The sequence below is a fragment of the Amblyraja radiata genome, chromosome 3 (assembly GCF_010909765.2).
Source record: "Amblyraja radiata isolate CabotCenter1 chromosome 3, sAmbRad1.1.pri, whole genome shotgun sequence".
NCBI classification, from domain to species: domain Eukaryota; kingdom Metazoa; phylum Chordata; class Chondrichthyes; order Rajiformes; family Rajidae; genus Amblyraja; species Amblyraja radiata.
The window spans coordinates 53,569,913-53,588,822 of record NC_045958.1 but is presented as its reverse complement, the minus strand read 5'-3'; the positions used below and the strand labels follow the sequence as shown (position 1 = coordinate 53,588,822).

The 18,910-nt window shown below is 40.2% G+C and overlaps 1 protein-coding gene across 1 annotated transcript in view; it reads right to left on the bottom strand.

The window, feature by feature from the left end:
* Nucleotides 1-297: 297 nt before the first annotated feature.
* Nucleotides 298-18,910, bottom strand: part of slc1a1 (solute carrier family 1 member 1) — a 74,947-nt gene continuing 56,334 nt past the window's right edge. Inside the window, exons 6-12 of the mRNA XM_033017813.1 lie at nt 18,322-18,417; nt 16,791-16,975; nt 14,346-14,453; nt 12,847-12,969; nt 10,170-10,364; nt 9,061-9,195; nt 298-1,598 (exon numbers count right to left, since the gene is read on the bottom strand). Of these exons, the coding sequence (XP_032873704.1) occupies nt 1,352-1,598; nt 9,061-9,195; nt 10,170-10,364; nt 12,847-12,969; nt 14,346-14,453; nt 16,791-16,975; nt 18,322-18,417 (1,089 nt within the window). The 3' untranslated portion in view covers nt 298-1,351. The remainder of the gene's footprint in view (nt 1,599-9,060; nt 9,196-10,169; nt 10,365-12,846; nt 12,970-14,345; nt 14,454-16,790; nt 16,976-18,321; nt 18,418-18,910) is intronic.

The window sequence follows — 18,910 nt, the reverse complement described above, 5'->3', positions numbered from 1 at the left end:
ATAATGCTGGAAAGAAAATTAATCTTCAGTCACTGGAGCTAAATAGTTCCAAGCGCAACAGCCACTGCTGGACATTCAATACCAAAAAAGTCAATGATAATAAATGTTAGCAGATGAGTGCAACCTAAAGTCAACGCATTCACTCATTTAGCAATAATAGAGTACATTTATTTTCCTAACTTTTAATCAACTTGAAGCAGCTGTGGCATTAGTATTTACCCTGCATTTTTACAATTATTGCCCAATATATGTTCAGTGGTGTTCTATGTTTTGAAAATTGACAGTGCCACCATTGAATGTAGCTAATATAATCAGGTCATATGACATTTTAATTAAATCTTTATGCACCTACTGCCAATGTACATTTAGAATATTAGCAAGGCCTAATTCAAGTAGGCATTGGTATCTGTGCATGTCATCTTTGATAAATGATGCTCTTGCAAATGAACTGGATAATGCTGAAATTCTTAGTTTACACTGGAGCCAACACAGTTGGGATATATTTCCTTAAGCCATCTCCCATTCTGCTCTCATAACATCAGCAGAAGTTAATTTTACATATGTACTGTATGTAGTTTAGATATACAGATTTCCCACCAAAATTACACCATAAAATTATATTGCAAGAAAAGCCCTGCAGAAATTCATGATATATTACAAGGTAATGTCATATCATTTTGCAGACCCAATGCAAGTTGAGCCATTTTGGTTTATCAGCCACATCCTAGAATTTTCATCTTGGCTCACCAAATTAAGAATTGCATGCTTATTAACTTAAGTCTGATTTCAGACAGATTACACTACACATGTAATAACACAATCATTGTTATCTCAAACGTTAAATGTAGATTATGTATTCTTTGAAACATCATTTAGAACATAATAGCTCATTGGAATGGTTAATGCAGCTAATTGAAGGTTGAGACAATTATGATAAGCTATTGCACATGGTTATAAATTCTTACCTGAACCAAGAATTACAATTATTGCCCAATATTAATTCTTGCAATCTATTATTTGTTTTTAAAAAACATTTTTTTAATTTCATTAAGTAGTTATTACCCATTCTTAAATCAGTTGATTCCAAAATCAACTGACTTGCAATAGTTATTGTTTTGTATCTCACTCCATGCATCTAGACTGGAGCACTAACATATCTTGATTGCAAGCTGATGGAGAAATAATTTGCATTTGATTATCAGTGTTCAATAGTCAGTATATATTACACTTTCAAATGCTAATCTTAACATATTATTGTTGGTAGGATAAAATTCATGAATTCATTCAGATTTACAGTTTTGCCAGTGTAATCGCTGTGATGTCAAAATCACAAATTGTCATTCTTATTCAGTCAAAATTGGGATGTTTCTGTGACAGCTACAGCATCTGATTTATCGATATCAAATGCCCCATTGACATACGCTTCTTTTATCTTCATTTCTTCTTTCTCCGAATTAGCTGTTTCCAAAGCAAAGGGATTCACTATGTCAATGCCACTTGACAGATCCATCTGTTGGAGTTCCCTTTGAGACAGCTTCTCCACAATTCCGGCTCCAAAAGAATCTCCAAGTACATTCACCATTGTTCGAAACCGATCCCTGAGGAAGTGAATGTAAAACGTCATGGATTAAAAGCAGAGTACACAGTGAGGTAGACTTGCTTTCTGGCCATTTCATCTGTTGCAAGATTTAAGCATCCAGTAATCCATAGTGTATATGCAAGATTTTTGAAATGCTTTTGTGATAGTCTACAGGAATGTGTTCAAATACATGACTCAAAAAAATAACCATCTCAGTTCACTTTGTCATCTGTCTCAATTTTCCAAGCACTATTTGGCATCCACCAATTGTTACAGATATTTGACTTTTCTGTGTATTAATTTTTACTATTAATTATTATGTATTATTATGTATTATTATTATTATTATTATTATTATTATTATTATTATTATTATTATTATTATTGTTATTATTATTATTATTATTATTATTATTATTATTATTATTATTATTATTATTATTATTATTATAATATTTATTATTTGCTTATACTTCATCAATCCAGCACTTCTATAATGGACCTAGTAGCCCAGATATTCTTCAATACATAAAATCTAGTCTTGTCACAATTTGTATTGAAGCCACAAGGGACCAGTATAATTGGGGAGGGAGTTGTAAATATAAATGCACAAGTTGTTGTGTGTGCTAGAAGTGGAAATCCTTAGCCTTGTGCTAGTCCTGCAGACATATTTTATGATACACACAAGGCATAACATTTTCACTGCAATCTCTTGGCATCAAAGTGGAGCCTTTTGGGGGTAGCTTTTCCCTTGAATGACCCAGGATAGCAATCGAGATGGAGACATGGTTTTAAGTCAACAAACCTACTGAGTTGCATAAAGTTCATGGGTACAATTTTCATAATGCGACCCATGAACTTTCTCTTTATTCCATGAAAATGATTAAGGACATAAGCTTTACTGACATTCTGGTCAAAAAGCAACTTTGAAACTAACTAATTCAATATACAGTGAATTCAGAAAGTATTCAGACCCCTTGACTTTTTCCACACTTTTTTACGTTACAGCCTTATTCTAAAATAGATTAAATTCATTTTTTATCATCAATCTGCATACAATACCCCTTAATAAAAAAGTTTTTAACAAAGTGATTATCCTTGAGATGTTTCTACAACTTGATTAGAGTCCACCAGTGGTAAATTAAATTGATTGTACATGATTTAGAAAGGCACACACCTGTCTATATCAGGTCCCACAGTTGACAGTGCATGTTAGAGCAAAGACCAAGCCATGAAGACGAAGGAATTGTCTGTAGACCTCAGAGACAGGATTGTGTTGAGCCACAGATGTGGGGAAGGGTATAAAACAATTTCTGCAGCATTGCATGTCCTGAAGAGCACAGTGGCCTCCGTTATTCTTAAATGGAAGAACTTTGGAACCACCAGGACTCTTCATAGAGCTGGCCGCCCGACCAAACTGAGTAATCGGGGGAGAAGGGCCTTGATCAGGGAGGTGACAAAGAATCCGATGGTCAGTCTGACAGAGCTTCAGACTTCCTCTGTGGAGATGGGAGAACCTTCCAGAAAGACAACTATATCTGCAGCACTCCACCAATCAGGCCTTTATGGTAGATGGCCAGACGGTAGCCGCTCCTCAGTAAAAGGCACATGACAGCCTACTTGGAGTTTCCCAAAAGACACCCAAACAAGATTCTCTGGTCTGATGAAACCAAGATTGAACTCTTTGGCCTGAATGCCAAGCGTTACATCTGGAGGAAACCAGGCAGCGCTCATCACCTGGCCAATACCATGCCTAAGGTGAAGCATGGTGGTGGTAGCATCATGCTGTGGGGATGTTTTTCTGCAGCAGGAACTGGGAGACTAGTCAGGATCAAGGGAAAGATGAACGGAGCAAAGTACAGAGAGATCCTTGATGAAAACCTGCTCCAGAGCTGTTCAGGACCTTAGACTGGGGCGAAGGTTCACCTCCCAACAGGACAATGACCCTAAGCACACAGCCAAGACAACGCAGGAGTGGCTATGTGACAAGTCTCTGAATGTCCTTGAGTGGCCCAACCAGAGCCCAGACATGAACCTGATCAAACATCTCTGGAGTGACCTGAAAATAACTGTGCATCGATGCTCCCCATCCAACCTCACTCAGCTTGAGAGGATCTGCAGAGAAATTACCCAAATACAGGTGTGCCAAGCTTGAAGCGTCATACCCAAGAAGACTTGAGGCTGTAATTGCTGCCAAAGGTGCCTCAACAAAGTACTGAATAAGGGGTCTGAATACTTATGTAAATGTGATATTTCAGTTATTTCTTTTTAATTACTTTGCAAACTTTTCTAAACACCTGTTTTCGTTTTTTTATTATGGGGTATTCTGTGTAGATTGATGATAAAAAAAAATAATTTAATCCATTTCAGAATAAGGCCGTAACATAACAAAATGTGGAAAAGGTGAAGGGGTCTAAATATTTACTGAATGCGCTGTAAATAAGCTCTGTGTAGGAAGGAACTGCAGATTCTGGTTTAAACCGAAGATAGACACACAAAGCTGGAGTAACGCAGCGGGTCAGGCAGCATCTCTGGAGAAAAGGAACAGTCGAAGTTTCGGGTCGAGACACTTCTTCAGACTGAGCTCTAAATTGTGCTTATAAAATGTTTCTGCATTCAACCCACCACAAAAAATGTATTATGAAAAAACATACATTTTAATTTGCATTGCATTTCCAAATTTGGTTCTATTGACTAAATTAGAGTGGAGGTGCTGATATTAACCGACTGATCTAGCAATCACAAGTCACTCTGATCAAATTGCTCAGCACAATACAGATGGTCATTTTGCTCTCTGGATCTATGCCATCTCCCAGCAGCACTGTTGCATCAGTCCTAATCACCCTCTTCCTTTCCGTTTGCCCGTAACTTCTTTCTCACATGTTTAGCAACTTTCCTTTGATTATTGTACTATTCAGCTATATTAAGAGGCAAGTTACAGAATGCAATTAACATACCATTATTTCTTGGAGATGTGGGAGAAAACCAGAGCATCCAGCAGAAACCCACACAGGATCAGCGAGAGAACATGCATACACCACACAAACAGAACCGGGGTCAGGATCAAACTCAGACCTCTGGAACTGTGAGGCAGCAGCACTATCTGCTGCATGACTGTAACTCGTCTTTCATGTGGCTGCCCCATTTGCATGAGTACAGTGAAATAAATGTTGTGCATACAGATCAGCAAGACCATCCCTGTGCATAAGCACTATCCCCCGGTCAGTACAGAATGTACAGAACAGCCCACCGAGTCCAGATGCAAGAGGAGCCATTTGGCTCAATTTTACAGTCTCAGCCGCATATGGTAACAAAGGCCCATTGCAGCCGTCTCCTCCCCCATTCCTGACATCCCACAAACCATCACCCCTCTCCACACCTGGCCCTCATCAGCCTTCGTTCCCCAGGGGGGTGCCTCCAGCAGCGGACTTCAAGGGTGCAGAAGGTAAGACTACCCTTGTTCCTCACACCGGCCCTTTTTCCAGTGCCTGGCGTTGTCTCCCTCCACCTCCTCTGCGATTCCCGATCCACGGGGTGAGCAGGGTCCAGGCTCGGCGGCCTTCCCTCTCCGTGTGAGCCAGGCCTGTGGTTGGGATACAGCCACGGCTCACTGGGCTGAGCCCCAGGCTGCTGCAGGGCCTCCAGTGGCCATGTCCACCATCGAGGCCCTGCCTTGCTTCCCGCCGCTGGTCCGTATACTGGATATCTTAGTCCGACCTCCTCCTCTCCGGTGCATGTGGTGAGCAGAGGCCAGGCTCAGCTGCAACCTCAACCTCAACTGCATATGCTGATTATTAAATAAACATGCAAGACCACCAGCTTAGTCAAAATTGCCATCTTTTCCTGAAAATAACTTCCTTGGAAGCTCTCCTAATCATGATGCCAATGTATGATATACCTCGCATGCGTACAAGGAGAAACTGAACATTTTGCACAGATTTGTATATTAATGATTTGAACAGGGGATTGAAAGCTTTGTGGCAAAGTTTGCGGATGATACGGAAATAGGTGGAGGGGCAGGTAGTGTAGAGAAAGCAGGGATTCTGCAGAAGGACAGGTTGGGAGAGTGGGCAGTGAAATGGCAGATGGAATATACAGTAGAGCAAAGTGTGGAGTCATGCACTTTGGTAGTAGGAATAAAGGCGTAGACTATTTTCTAAATAGGGAGAGAATCCAGCAATTGGAGGTGCAAAGGGACATGGGAGTGCTGGTGCAGGATTCCCAAAAAGTTAATCTGCAAGTCGAATCGGAAGTAAAGAAAGCAAACTCAACGCTAGCATTTATTTCAAGAGGGCTTGTATACAAAAACAGGGATGTAATGTTGGTGCTCTATAAGCTGCTGGTAAGGTCGCATTTGGAATATTGTGAGAGGCCGTCAGTGGATATTTTTATTGTGAATATTGTGAATATTTCAGAGGCCAAGTCAGTGGATATTTTTAAGGAAGAGATAGGTAGGTTCTTGATTAGTACGGGTGTCAGAAGTTATGAGGAGAAGGCAGGAGAATGGGGTTAGGAGGCAGAGATAGATCAGCCATGGTTGAATGGCGAAGTAGACGATAGGCCGAATGGCCTAATTCTACTCCTATTCCTTATGAATTTATTTGACATGTGCTGATCTTTGTTTGACTCCTTTTGGAGATTTCAGATGGTGAAGTGCACCCTTCTTTTATGCATGTTGTAGATTGGTTATTCCCTACTAGTCAATTGCAGTGCTTGTTAGTAGTGGCTCTGCCTAATATGTGTTTTATATTAACAAGAGCTTGCATGCACCATTCAGTATGAGTAACTGCTAGGAACTTTAATATCCTGCAGATCGATGCTGTAAGTAGATTTAATAAACATGTATTGTATCTTGATATCTATTTGACTCCACTCATTACACATGTGGTCAAAAATTGTTGCTGGGCTTTGCAGATGTATGTATGCAAGCCTTGTACGTACGTTTGGAGTAGTGATTAGAGTAAAAATCGTCTGAAATGAAATAGCATGATGTGTGGATATAAATCACTGTGACCTTGAGAAAAGCACTTTTGGATGAAGAGTGCAGTAGCAGAGGAATAGGTTGCTGAAGGATAGCGGCAGTCTGATTCAGTTGACTGCTAGCTTAACTGACTGTGCCATTACCATTTTGTCACGCATCAAAAATGTTTAACAAAGGATCAGCTGGCTGGCGACCAGCGCACAATCCCAGAATGGAGAAGAAAATGCCACAGGCTTGGGTCACTGCCCACCTCTCTCAATGAAGTTCAGCTGGTGTTGGGTGCTGAAAGCAGAGGTGGAGATGGAATCATCACTAAATGTTATTTTTTTGCAGTCTGAAACACAAACCACTGCTGTACAAATTTTCAATGATCTGCTCAGGAAGACAATAACTGATCACATTATTCTTTAAATACCCAGGGGCACCATTTGGTTTTCCACACTCTACCAACAAGTGCCATTAATATTTCCACAACACATTCTGATTAAGGCGTATTCTCTTAGAATCTTAAAAATGACTTATTTAATAGTATTGACAGGCTTTTCCTTCATCTTGAGAATCGTACATTGCCATATTTCTTAGAACATGGAATAGTACAGCACAGGAACAGGCCCTTAGGCCCACAATGTCTGAGCTGAACATGATGCCAAGACCAATTCTGCACATAATCCATAATCTTCTATTCATCAAAGCCTCAAGTATTACAGTACCAGAAGCTAGCTCAAATATCTTCACCTATGCTGTAATATGATAGGTAGTATGCAGAAGGTGGTACAGGGTAACCACAGCTTGTGGGTGAATCTTGGCAGTACAAATAGGAAGAAAACATATGTGTAAGAAGAAACTGCAGATGCTGGTTTAAACCGAAGACACAAACTGCTGGAGTAACTCAGCGGGACAGGCAGCATCTCTGGAGAGAAGGAATGGGCGCACTGAAGAAAGATAATGTCTGAAGAAGGGTCTCAGCCCAAAACATCACCTATTCCTTCTCTCCTGAGAAGCTGCCTGTCCCGCTGAGTTACTCCAGCATTTTGTGTCGATCTTAGGAAGAAAACATGCCAAACTCTGAATGAAGATTGAGATGAAGCCTGTCTATGGCTAAATAGGACCCAAACCCCTTGTGTAGTTGACTGAGAATATTTTTCAAATATCACAGCTTTGTGCAAGGGCCGAACTTAATTTGTTAATTTAATTGTTGTGACTCACCTGTTTGATTCTAAATCTATAGCTCTCATTTGATTCAAAGCTGGTGAAATATTTTGTGTACATCAATGGCTACAAGGCACAGTAGATCTTATCTGGTGATATTTGCTCTATATTCACAGTTGGGTCAAGCTGCTGTGAGAATATAACCCTTCCTATCCTATTTGTAAAATATGAGCAGACAAACTCCCTTCGATCTGCCCCCAGAATATACTTTGGAGAAGTACCAGACTAGAGAAAATAAAGCTACATGCAACCAATCAAGGGATGCAGAGTGTGAGACAAGATTAGGTTAGTTTGTATTCATTTGGACTTCGTTCATAATGTACAACAAGCACTGGCTTTGACCTTTATTATTCATAGCAACTAGACGCATGGTGTGACAAAGAAGTGCTCTTTTGTGCCTGCCTCAAATTTAAATCGAGTTCTAGTTGTTGACACCATGCTTAAGAAGGATATTATGTGGGCATATTGTTAATGAGATGATGGATTAGGGGAGTTTTCCTCTATTAGGATGTGGGTAGTAGGAGATAAGGGAACAGACTGTATTATAAAGAAAGGATAACTTCATTAATAATATCCCCTGGATCAAACTTGGCAGATTCTGACTGTAGGTTGCTGACACTTTCCTCCATTTATTCTAAGTCCAATTTAAGTCAGAAGCACTTCTCCACTGATGCCAAAGTCCAGGCTTTTGTAAATAGTGCAACTGTGAAGGACACAACAATCTCCAAACTTGCACCCCCTTGAACTTCTTGACTTGGAATGTAGCATTCTGTTAATAACTTGATGACACTCAATAACCATTTAAGCTGGGCCAGGAATCTTGCTATTACACTCTTCCGGTGCTGTTTGAACAACTGTTAATCATATGCCAAGGGAGCAGTTAACAAGCAATGAATTAACTGTTAATTATTAACCAACGGACTAGTTATTATTATTATAACTAAGTCCATGGCGCAGTCAGGTATGGGCAACTTTTGAAGGATGGAAACATTCTGACAGCTCCCAGCCTATTTCACATTGACATTCTGGCACATGCAACATATTCACTGAGGAACTAGAAACTCTTTTTGTCGCTGAGGGAATGTCGTAGGGTCATAGAGGCATATAGCACAGAAACAGGCCTCTCGGCCAAACTTGTCCATGTCGGTCATATCTAACCTAGTCCCTTGGGCATGGTGGGAGCAGAATCAATGCCTTGACAAGGAGATTGGACACCAGAGAGAATAAATGGGGATAGTCTTTCTTCGAATTTTCTTTCGAACGGGGTATTTTTTCGCACACGGGCACTTACAGCAGCCAGTCCACAGCGATGATGAGTGTGACATCGTTAGCAGGCAATCCAACAGCAGTGAGAACAATCACCATGGTAACCATTCCAGCCTGAGGGACCCCCGCTGCTCCAATGCTGGCTGCCGTCGCTGTAATACTAGGAAAGAGCAGACACGCGTGTAAATGCACAGATGAAAATCACGTGACCATGCTTCATAGCATTTAATCAGCAAGAAAACATGTAAAACCCTGCTACACCGTGTCCAGATGTAGTGCACACCTTCAAAGTGGGTAATTATATAAACTGATATCATTGAACCGAAAAGCCTAGAAAATTCCAAATCTCAATCAGTTTGGAGAAATGTTGTGGCATTGCAATATGCTAGGCAAACATTGATCAATGAGAACAGTTTGTCCAATAGTCTGGTTTCCTGTTCTAAACAGAATTTCCACTAAAAGTGTGAATGTCAGATTAAGAGGGTGGAAACAAGGAACTGCTTATGCCAGCATGTCCCATCTACACTAGTCCCACCAACCTGTGTTTGGCCCATGTCCCTCTTCATGGCACGGTGACACAGTTAGAGTTGCTGCCTTACAGTGCTTGCAGCGCCGGAGACCTGGGTTTGATCCCAACTTCTAGGTGCTGTCTGTATGGAGTTTTATATTCTCCCCGTGACCGCGTGGGGTTTCTCCGAAATCTTCGGTTTCCTCCCACACTCCAGACCTAAAGGTTGTAGGTTAATTGGCTTGGTATAAGTGTGAATTGTCCCTAGTGTGTAGGATTGTGTTAATGTGTGGGGATCGCTGGTCGGTGCGGACTCGGTGGGCCAAAGGGCCTGTTATCGTGCTGTATCTCTAAACTATACTAAACTATACTAAACCTGACCTATCCATGTACCTGCCTATTTGTTTCTTAAACGTTGGCAGACTTAGGGATGGTTGGAAGCTACTCTTGCCTGGTGACCACTATGTGCACACCCCCGTCTGAACTAATTTCTGTGGTGTCCAATAGATCTGGATCTGATCTATTGACTTTGAGCAATTGGCAATAAATCGATCTTCCGGTCACATTGGAAAAAAAAGCAAGAAATATCTTTACACTTTGACTAAAACTTGAGATAAAGATCACACCTGATGGTGATGATCTGTCCTGCATCCAATGGGTAGTCATTCAGCTGAGCAATAAATATGGCAGCAACTGCTTCATACAGAGCTGTTCCATCCATGTTTATCGTGGCTCCCACTGGCAGCACAAATCTGGTGATCCTTTTGTCCACTTTATTCTTCTCCTCGGCACATCGGAAAGTCACTGGCAAAGTTGCGGAGCTGTGCATAAGATTGAATATTATTGCATCAGCAACATTCTCAGTAAAACAAGCTTTTGCACACCTTTATAATCTCCTGTTATGTGATAAGTATTTCTTTCATTGGTTAAATAGAGCAGGTAAAACTGCAGATAGACACATAGTGCTGGAGTAACTCAGCAGGTCAAGCAGCAATGAAAAAGGATGGGTGACATTTTGGGTCAGGAATGGGACCCGAAAAGGATCGTTCCTTTTGTTCATGCGACGCTGCTGCTGAGTTACTCCAGCACATTGTGCCTATCTTCGATATAAACCAGCATCTGCAGTTCCTGTCTACATAGGTAAAACTGCAGTATCTCTCAACACTTCTTCCTGCAAAAATAGACTGCTGTAAAGTACTCAGTAGGTTAGGCAGCATTTGTGGAGCAAAATGCACAGACAACGTTTGGGGCCAGTAGCTACCTTTTGGAAGTTTGTACATTATTTATAATACTAGTTAAGTATTTTGCTTTATATCACTTGTTTTGCTGTCTATGAGAATTCTTCAACATGATTTGCTGATTCACCAATGTGTTAATAATATCGGATTTCAGAGAAGCCTCTGAACTGATGTCTGAGGGTATCCAGTTTTGGATAAAAGGAAATCTACATCATTTTGTGCTATGTTGCCAATTGCAGCTTGTTCTTTTTCATTAAATACTGAGGATTCTTGAAGAGTCACGGTATAAGATACTTGGAGAGACATGGTATAAGAAAACTACTATGGCTCACTTACAATCTTGCAGTGCAATTGTCCTTTATCTTGGTAATGCATTTTCACATCTTACCTTAAAATATGTTGTGCTTACGATTATTATATCACTATGAGATGGGATGAGATGGCATTGCATTTTTTACACAACAGGAGAGTCACTAAATCTTTGGACAAAAAACTGCTGGAGAAACAGCGGGTGAGGCAGCATCTATGGAGAAAAGGAGTAGGCGACGTTTCGGGTCAAGACCCTTCTTCAGACTCGAAGGGTCTCGACCCGAAACGTTACCTACTCCTTCTCTCCATAGATGCTGCCTCACCCGCTGAGAATCTCCAGCATTTTTTGTCTACTTTCGATTTTTCCAGCATCTGCAGTTTCTTCTTAAACACTAAATCTTTGGAAATGGCTTTCCTCCAACAAATCTATTACTTATTGCCGATCACAAAATGGTTGGCAATTGGTGCAATTACTTTAGAGATTGTAACCTCTCTTATTGAAAGGTGTGCGTGGCAAACTATAATATGTTGGAGATATTTTCAGCTCCAGTGTAGACAGAACTTAATGTACAAATGCAGATGGGCATCGTAATCTTAACGAACTCAAATTAATTTGTTATTATGTCTGGTACTGTAAGTGGCTCCAGGATGTTCTTCCTGAACTGAAAACATTTGATGTATCATTCTTTGCTGAGGGTCAGTGTGTAGAATTTCTCAATGAATGAATGTTGCCCTGTTCTAGAGCACAGTGTGTGCTCTGTGTGCACCATTTGTCTAACATGTTGCACACATGACAGATAAAGCAACATAAACATCCATTAGAGGGTACAAAGAATTTTGGAAAAAGATTCAGTTAACACAAACTCCTGGTGTTTCTTATACACCACTTAGACAGTTGCATCTCTGTAAAGTCCTAAAAACATCACTGACCAGGTGACTAGAACATAGGAAACAATAAACATGTTCTCTACAAATATTTAGTGATCTCTTTAAACAATAGAAAATTAGGGAGGCAGGTGGTTGGGGGGGGGGGGTATTCCTGCAGAATCTCTGATCATTGCATAAAGCATGATAACTCGTCCAATTTGACACCATGATCAGCATATTTTGCATACTTCTGATATCCATTAGCTACACCAGCTTCTTAATATATGGCTGATAAAATATGTTCTAAAAGAGGATCTTGGCACAGTCAATGGAAGTGTCTTTAGGGCAGTCAGCATTACAGTGGAGGCCTCAATAGGCCCGACTATGGGTGGACAAGAGGATGGGGACTGGACTTTGTGCCTTCCCCCACAGTGGGAATCACTGTGGGGGATGTTTTGGTGTTGAATTTCTTTGAATACTGTGTTGTATTTTTATTAGTGTGCTGCATGGACATCAGAATTTCCCCTGAATAAGGGGATTAATAAAGTATTTATCTATCTATCTATCTATCTACAGTCCTTTTTTCCAGCTATCTGCCCTCTCCACTCTCATTTGAGAAGTAAGGTATCGACCCAAAACATCAATAATTCCTTTTCCCAAGATATGCTGCTCAATCTGCTCAGTTCCTCCAGATTCCAGCATTTAGTTAGTGAGGGAACATATTCTGTCTGGTCATTTTAATTTCCGTGCTTTGAATTTCAATTGGTTTGCAATGGGAAGGCCTCAAATTATGTTTAGGTTATAATGGAAAATATTTCAGTTCTTTTTGATTCATGAACAATTCATACTGCTTAGATGATTGTAAAAAAATATTAAAATCTGCAGTTACCTGGATGAAATCATCACAGAAGTCAGTAATGCCTCAGCCATCCCTCCAATAAATGTGAAGGGGTTTTTCCGTACCACAATAAAATAGATCATGGGTAGGATGATTATTCCATGGATGGCTAATCTATAAAACAACAGTGTATATTTATGGACATTTATCTTTCATAACCATATTTAATTATTTTTTTAAATCTACAACAAAAATGATTGGAATTTAATAACCTTATGTATATTGAACAGGTAGAGAAATAATACCCCTTGTGAAACAATTACCACATACATTCCTGCTGCTTGTTTTAGAATAAGTAACACAAGCAACTGAAATGTTTCCTAACCACTGAAAAGTCAGGAAACTGTAATTGAAGAAAAAAGAGAGAAAGGGAAGGAGATGAAAACAAGAGAAGGAGCGAGAAAATTTTTGTAATCCTGAGAAGCAAGAGATTGTGGGATAGTGGAAGACATATTGCAAGTGATTTTATGTCTATAATTCAATACTTAAAATAGAACCAAGTGAGAGCAATAGCAAATCGATGAATGATGAAGGAATGGGATAGTGTCAAAGTAGGCAGATAGATTGAGAAACATGATGAATCAGAGCTTGCTACAACGCAGGTTGGAAAATAATTAAAAGATAATAAAATCCAAAGTAGGACCATTCCACGTTGTAATGTCAGATAGTTATTTAACATTATTTACTTGAGGAACTCAATAGCACAATGCCCTGTCCCTGTATTGTGACCCATCATCCAGCCAAAGTCATGGAGCTTAGATTCTAGGAGATCCATTACTTCGCAGAACCAGATGGGTCCAAAGACACAAGAGAATTTACCAGCTCGTGTTAATAACATAAATGGATTAGGAAAGAAAGACCTTGAGAAGTTTTACTGCATTAGAGGTACTTCATAAATTGAATTTGTTGTTGCAGACATCATTTAACTCTTATTGACTGAAAGCTATTTCCATGGATTATCTCAATACGGTAAAGCATAGTTTAGCGAGAGGATAAAACTCAGTTTACTTTTATACCATTGTGCCTACAGCAGGGGGCGCACATAGAAATACACACCATTGGCTTTGCAGTTTGTCTCAATTCCAAACCCAGTAGATAATCCTCAGTTGTGCGAGGAACACCTCAAATACCTTTCCTCAATCATCATATTCTGGTTTTATAGAATAAAGCATTCTGATTCTGAATATGCAAACTGATACATTTATACTGTATTTGAACATTATATTATTCAAGCTGTACGTTCAGCATTGAGTCAGCTCCACGTATTTAACATTAGAGCCTCGGCAATGATCACCCTAACCATTTGTTTTAGATTTAATACAGCAGCTTGTTATTCAACTACTAAAGTTCAAGATCTCAATTTAGCTTCACTATTTAACTCTATAACTTTAGGTCCACTTCTTTTCCCTGCAACAATTCAATAAATAGAACTCTTTCTTCAACCGGATTCAAAAATTTCTAAAAGCATTTTAAAGAAACATGATACATACCCACTCAGCACTGTGGCCATGTAAAGTCCAAGTCTGCGGAAAATTTCCCAGTCATCCACTTCCATTACTTTTGCAGCAATCAGGAATAAAATGCCAATTGGCATATACCTGAAACAAGTCACTGACAAGTGGTTATACTGCAAAAGTAATTTCAACTTAATTTTGGTGCAGTTATAAATCCGGCAATATGTTATTTCAGAAATTATTATTTTATTTGCTCTTAGATTAACAATACAACCGAAACAGAAGAGTTCACATTGAACTATAAGTAAGTAATTAAGAAGGCCAAATAATAGTTAATTACTATAAATCATGTGTTCCTCTTAAAATGGATTTAATATATGCAAGGTCATAAGTGATAGGAGCAGAATAAAGCCATTCAGCCCATCGTCTACCCCATTCAATCGTGGCTGATCTATCTCCTCCTCCTAACCCCATTCTCCTGCCTTCTCCCCATAACCCCTGACACCTGTACTAATCAAGAATCTATCTATTTCTGCCTTAAAAATATCCGTTGACTTGGCCTCCACAGCCTTCTGTGGCAAAGAATTCCATAGATTCACTACCCTCTGACTAATGAAATTCCTCCTCATCTCCCTCCTAATGGAATGTCCTATAATTCAGAGGTGATGACCTCTAGTCCTAGACTCTCCCACTAGTGGAAACATCCTCTCCACATCCACTTTATCCAAGCCTTTCACTATTCGGTACGTTTTAATGAGGTCTCCCCTCATTCTTCTCAACTCCAGCGAGTACAGGCCCAGTGCTGTCAAACGTTCATCATATGTTAACCCAATAATTCCTGGGATCATTCTCGTAAACCTCCTCTTGACCCCCTCCAGAGCCAGCACACCCTTCTTCAGATATGGTGCCCAAAATTGCTCACAATACTCCAAATGCGGTCAGACTAGTACCTTATAGAGCCTCAGCATTACATCCCTGTTTTTGAATTCTAGCCCTCTTCATAATAAGAGATAAATAATAAGAAATAAATGCTAGCATTGCGTTTGCCTTCTTTACTAACGATTCGACTTGCAGATTAACTTTTTGGGAATCCTGCACCAGCACTCCCAAGTCCCTTTGCACCTCCGATTTCTGGATTTTCTCCCCATTTAGAAAATAGCCTACTCCTCTATTCCTACTACCAAAATGCATGACTCAACACTTTGCTACACTATATTCCATCTGCCATTCTCTGCCCACTCTCCAAACCTGTCCAAGTCCTTCTGTTTGCTTTTTCTGCCTGCTTTTTCTGCACTCCCTGCCCCTTCACATATTTTCATAACATCTGCAAACTTGGCCACAAAACCTTCAACCCCCTATCCAAATCATTAATATACAACGCGAAGAGTAGCGGCCCCAGCACTGACCCCTGCGGAACTCCGCTAGTCACTGGCAGCCAACCAGAAAAAGCCCTCTTTATTGCCACTCTTTGTCTTCTGCCATCCAGCCAATCTGCTATCCATGCTAATATCTGCCCTTTGATACCATGGACTCTCATCTTCCTTAGCAGCCTCAAGTGTGGCACCTTGTAGAAGGCTTTCTGAAAATCTAGGTAAACAATGTCCACTAACATATTTCTTCAAAGAATTCCAACAGATTCTTCAGGCAAGATCTCCCCTTCCCAAAACCATGCTGACCAGCCCATTTTATCATGAACTTCTAAGTACTCAGTAACCTCATCCTTTATAATGGTCTCTAGAATCTTACCAACCGCTGCAGTCAGACTAACCGGCCTACAATTCCCACTATTCTGCTTTGCTCCTTGTAAAGCTGGGTAATATTGGCAATTTTCCAATCGTCTGGAACCACTCCTGACTCTAGTGATTCTTGAAATATCACTATCATTGCCTCCACAATTTCTAAAGCCACCTCTTTCAGAACCCTGCGGTGCAGTCCATCTGGTTCTGGTGACTTATCCACTGCCAGCCCTTTCAGCTTCCCAAGCACCTTCTCCTTAGTATTAGTACTGTAGCAGTGTTGTACACCGTATACAGTGCTGCACTGTAGCAGCCAACGTCCTCCAGTCTTAATTCAGAGAATAAGTGGTTTTATCTTCCATTTTGATTATTTGCCTCACCTTCCTAGATATGAACGACAGGGACTTTCAGTTGTCAAACATAGAGGCTTGGCCATGGATTTGATCCATGGGCCCTTCGAGGCTTGAACATTGTGGTGTATTTTAACTACTTGCATTTCCAAGAGTGGGAAGTGCCACTGCAGGAATTATATAGATCATCAAGACAAGATCTTGTTCTTTGATCCTGGTGCGTCGATGAACACTTGCTTAGCAGAGCTACTAGCCCTCACATAAAGTGGTAAAATAATGTATCCGTTCGGTGGAAAAGGGCAATCTAGCAATGGTGTTGATGCCTCTTTCACTTAGTACAAAAAGATAATGCATAAGTAATGCAGAACTTAATTTCAGTACTACATCCTACTCACCACATGATGATCTGCACTATTCTCATGGTGGCTTCATTCAACGCATCAAAAAAGTCCAGCAGAATTTTTCCTTTTTCTCCCATTTGTCCTATGACAATCCCAAACACGAGGCAGAAGACAATAAGCCCCAGCACATTGATTCCATCAGAGTACATGCCAACCACCTTGTAGTCCTTGGTTTTATTCTGTGAAGATTTGTGATAGGATCTAAATTAAAAATTATAGTCTAATTTTCTATTTCTTAACTGTATATATATAATAATCAATACACTGATGGCACAAAGGAATAAACTGCTGGAGGAACTCAATGGGTCAAGCATTTGTGGGGAGAAAGGAATTGTCAACATTTTGGGTGAAGACCCTACATCCTTCCACAGATTCTGCTCTTGAGCCCACTGAGTTCCTCTAGCAGTTTGTATTTTGTTCCAGATTATAACACCTGCAATCTCTTGTGTTTCCACTGATGGCGCCCTTAAAGGCCTGTCGCACTTGGCGATTTTTTTAGCGAATGCCAGCGTCATATGAGGGTCGTCAAAAGATTTTGAACATTTCAAAATTCAGAAGCAACAAAAAAAATGTTGCGACACTTGATGAAACACCATGCGTCAATAGTTCATCATGCCACGTCACGCCGCATCTTTTTCAGCGACCTAATACGTCAGTCAATGATGCCGGCAGTTGCCAAAAAAATCGTCAAGTGGGACAGGCCCTTTAGCAACTCCTAATGGACTTGCATGTCTCCAGCAGAACTCGTAAATATTATTGAAATGTAAATTAAAGAGGATCAAATGCACAGAATCATGCCAGAAATCCCCTCCCCACTCTCAAAACTGCAGACCATTTCTGGATATAAATATTACAGTGATTCACAGGAACGACAGCCATGTCTCTGCAGTTCAGGAAAAGTGCCTCTGCAAATGAATGTAAAGATTTGCAGCACTCTTTTCTACCAGCACGTGTCAACATTCCTGTTGAATGTGGATGGGTCATCATGGGAGGAATAATTAAGATAGAATGCATTGGATGGACTAACTGATCTTTCTAAACGACACATTTACTTTGCTCATTTCTTTGTTCTTTCCTGCTATGCATTGGTGTTCTATGATCCCAGAAATATATAAAATTAGGAGAAGCGTGGATGGGACAGACAGTCTGAACCTTTGTCCCAAAGTGGAATTGTCAAAGACTAAAGGGCATAATCATAGGTGCCTGGAACGCATTGCCGTAAGTGGTGGTGAAGGTAGATACAATAGTGGTTTTTAAGAGGCTTTTAGATTGGCATATGGATATGAGAAGAATTGAGGGATATGGATCATGTGCAGGCAGGCAAGATTAGTTTACCTTGGTATTATGTTCAGCACAGACATTGTGGGCTGAAGGGCCTGTTCCCGTGTTGTAATGTTCAATATTCCATATTCTAGATCAATTAATTGCAAATGCAGCACTCTTAAAATACTCTATGTAAAAATTATCTGATAAAAGTATCCATCAAGCATTATAATAGCAATGACTAGCAAAGAAACAAAGTTACCTCATTCATCAGAGTGGTCATTATAACAGTAACTGTTACCCCAGTGGTAACGCTGACATTGTTTACAGGTTCAATTTCCTGTCTCTTGCTTTTATACTGGAAATGAATAGGAAAAGGAAGTCACACATCGCTTGTTTTTGACAGGACAGATCATGAATTAATACACACCGTAAATAACTGGTAAAGTAGTTCAGATCAACATTTAACAAAAAACACCCAAATGCCAATTGAGCAAATACAGAATAACTTGAGAGGTTATAGATTTCCATTATAGAAGTGAAAGTTCAAACTTTCACCTGCTAGATAAATCAATCTCCTAGCTGTTGACTCTAGAAACCATCCAGTTCCAGCATTGGAGCTACAGTACAGGGAGCTATGCTATAACACAATGATTGTGTTCGTTAGAAACCTCACATGGGTCCCAACCCAAAACGTCACCTGTCCATGATAGGGCCCTTAAAGATAGCGGAGTCAGGGGATATGGGAAGAAGGCAGGAACGGGGTACTGATTGTGGATGAGCAGCCATGATCACATTGAATGGCGGTGCTGGCTCGAAGAGCCGAATTGCCTACTCCTGCACCTATTGTC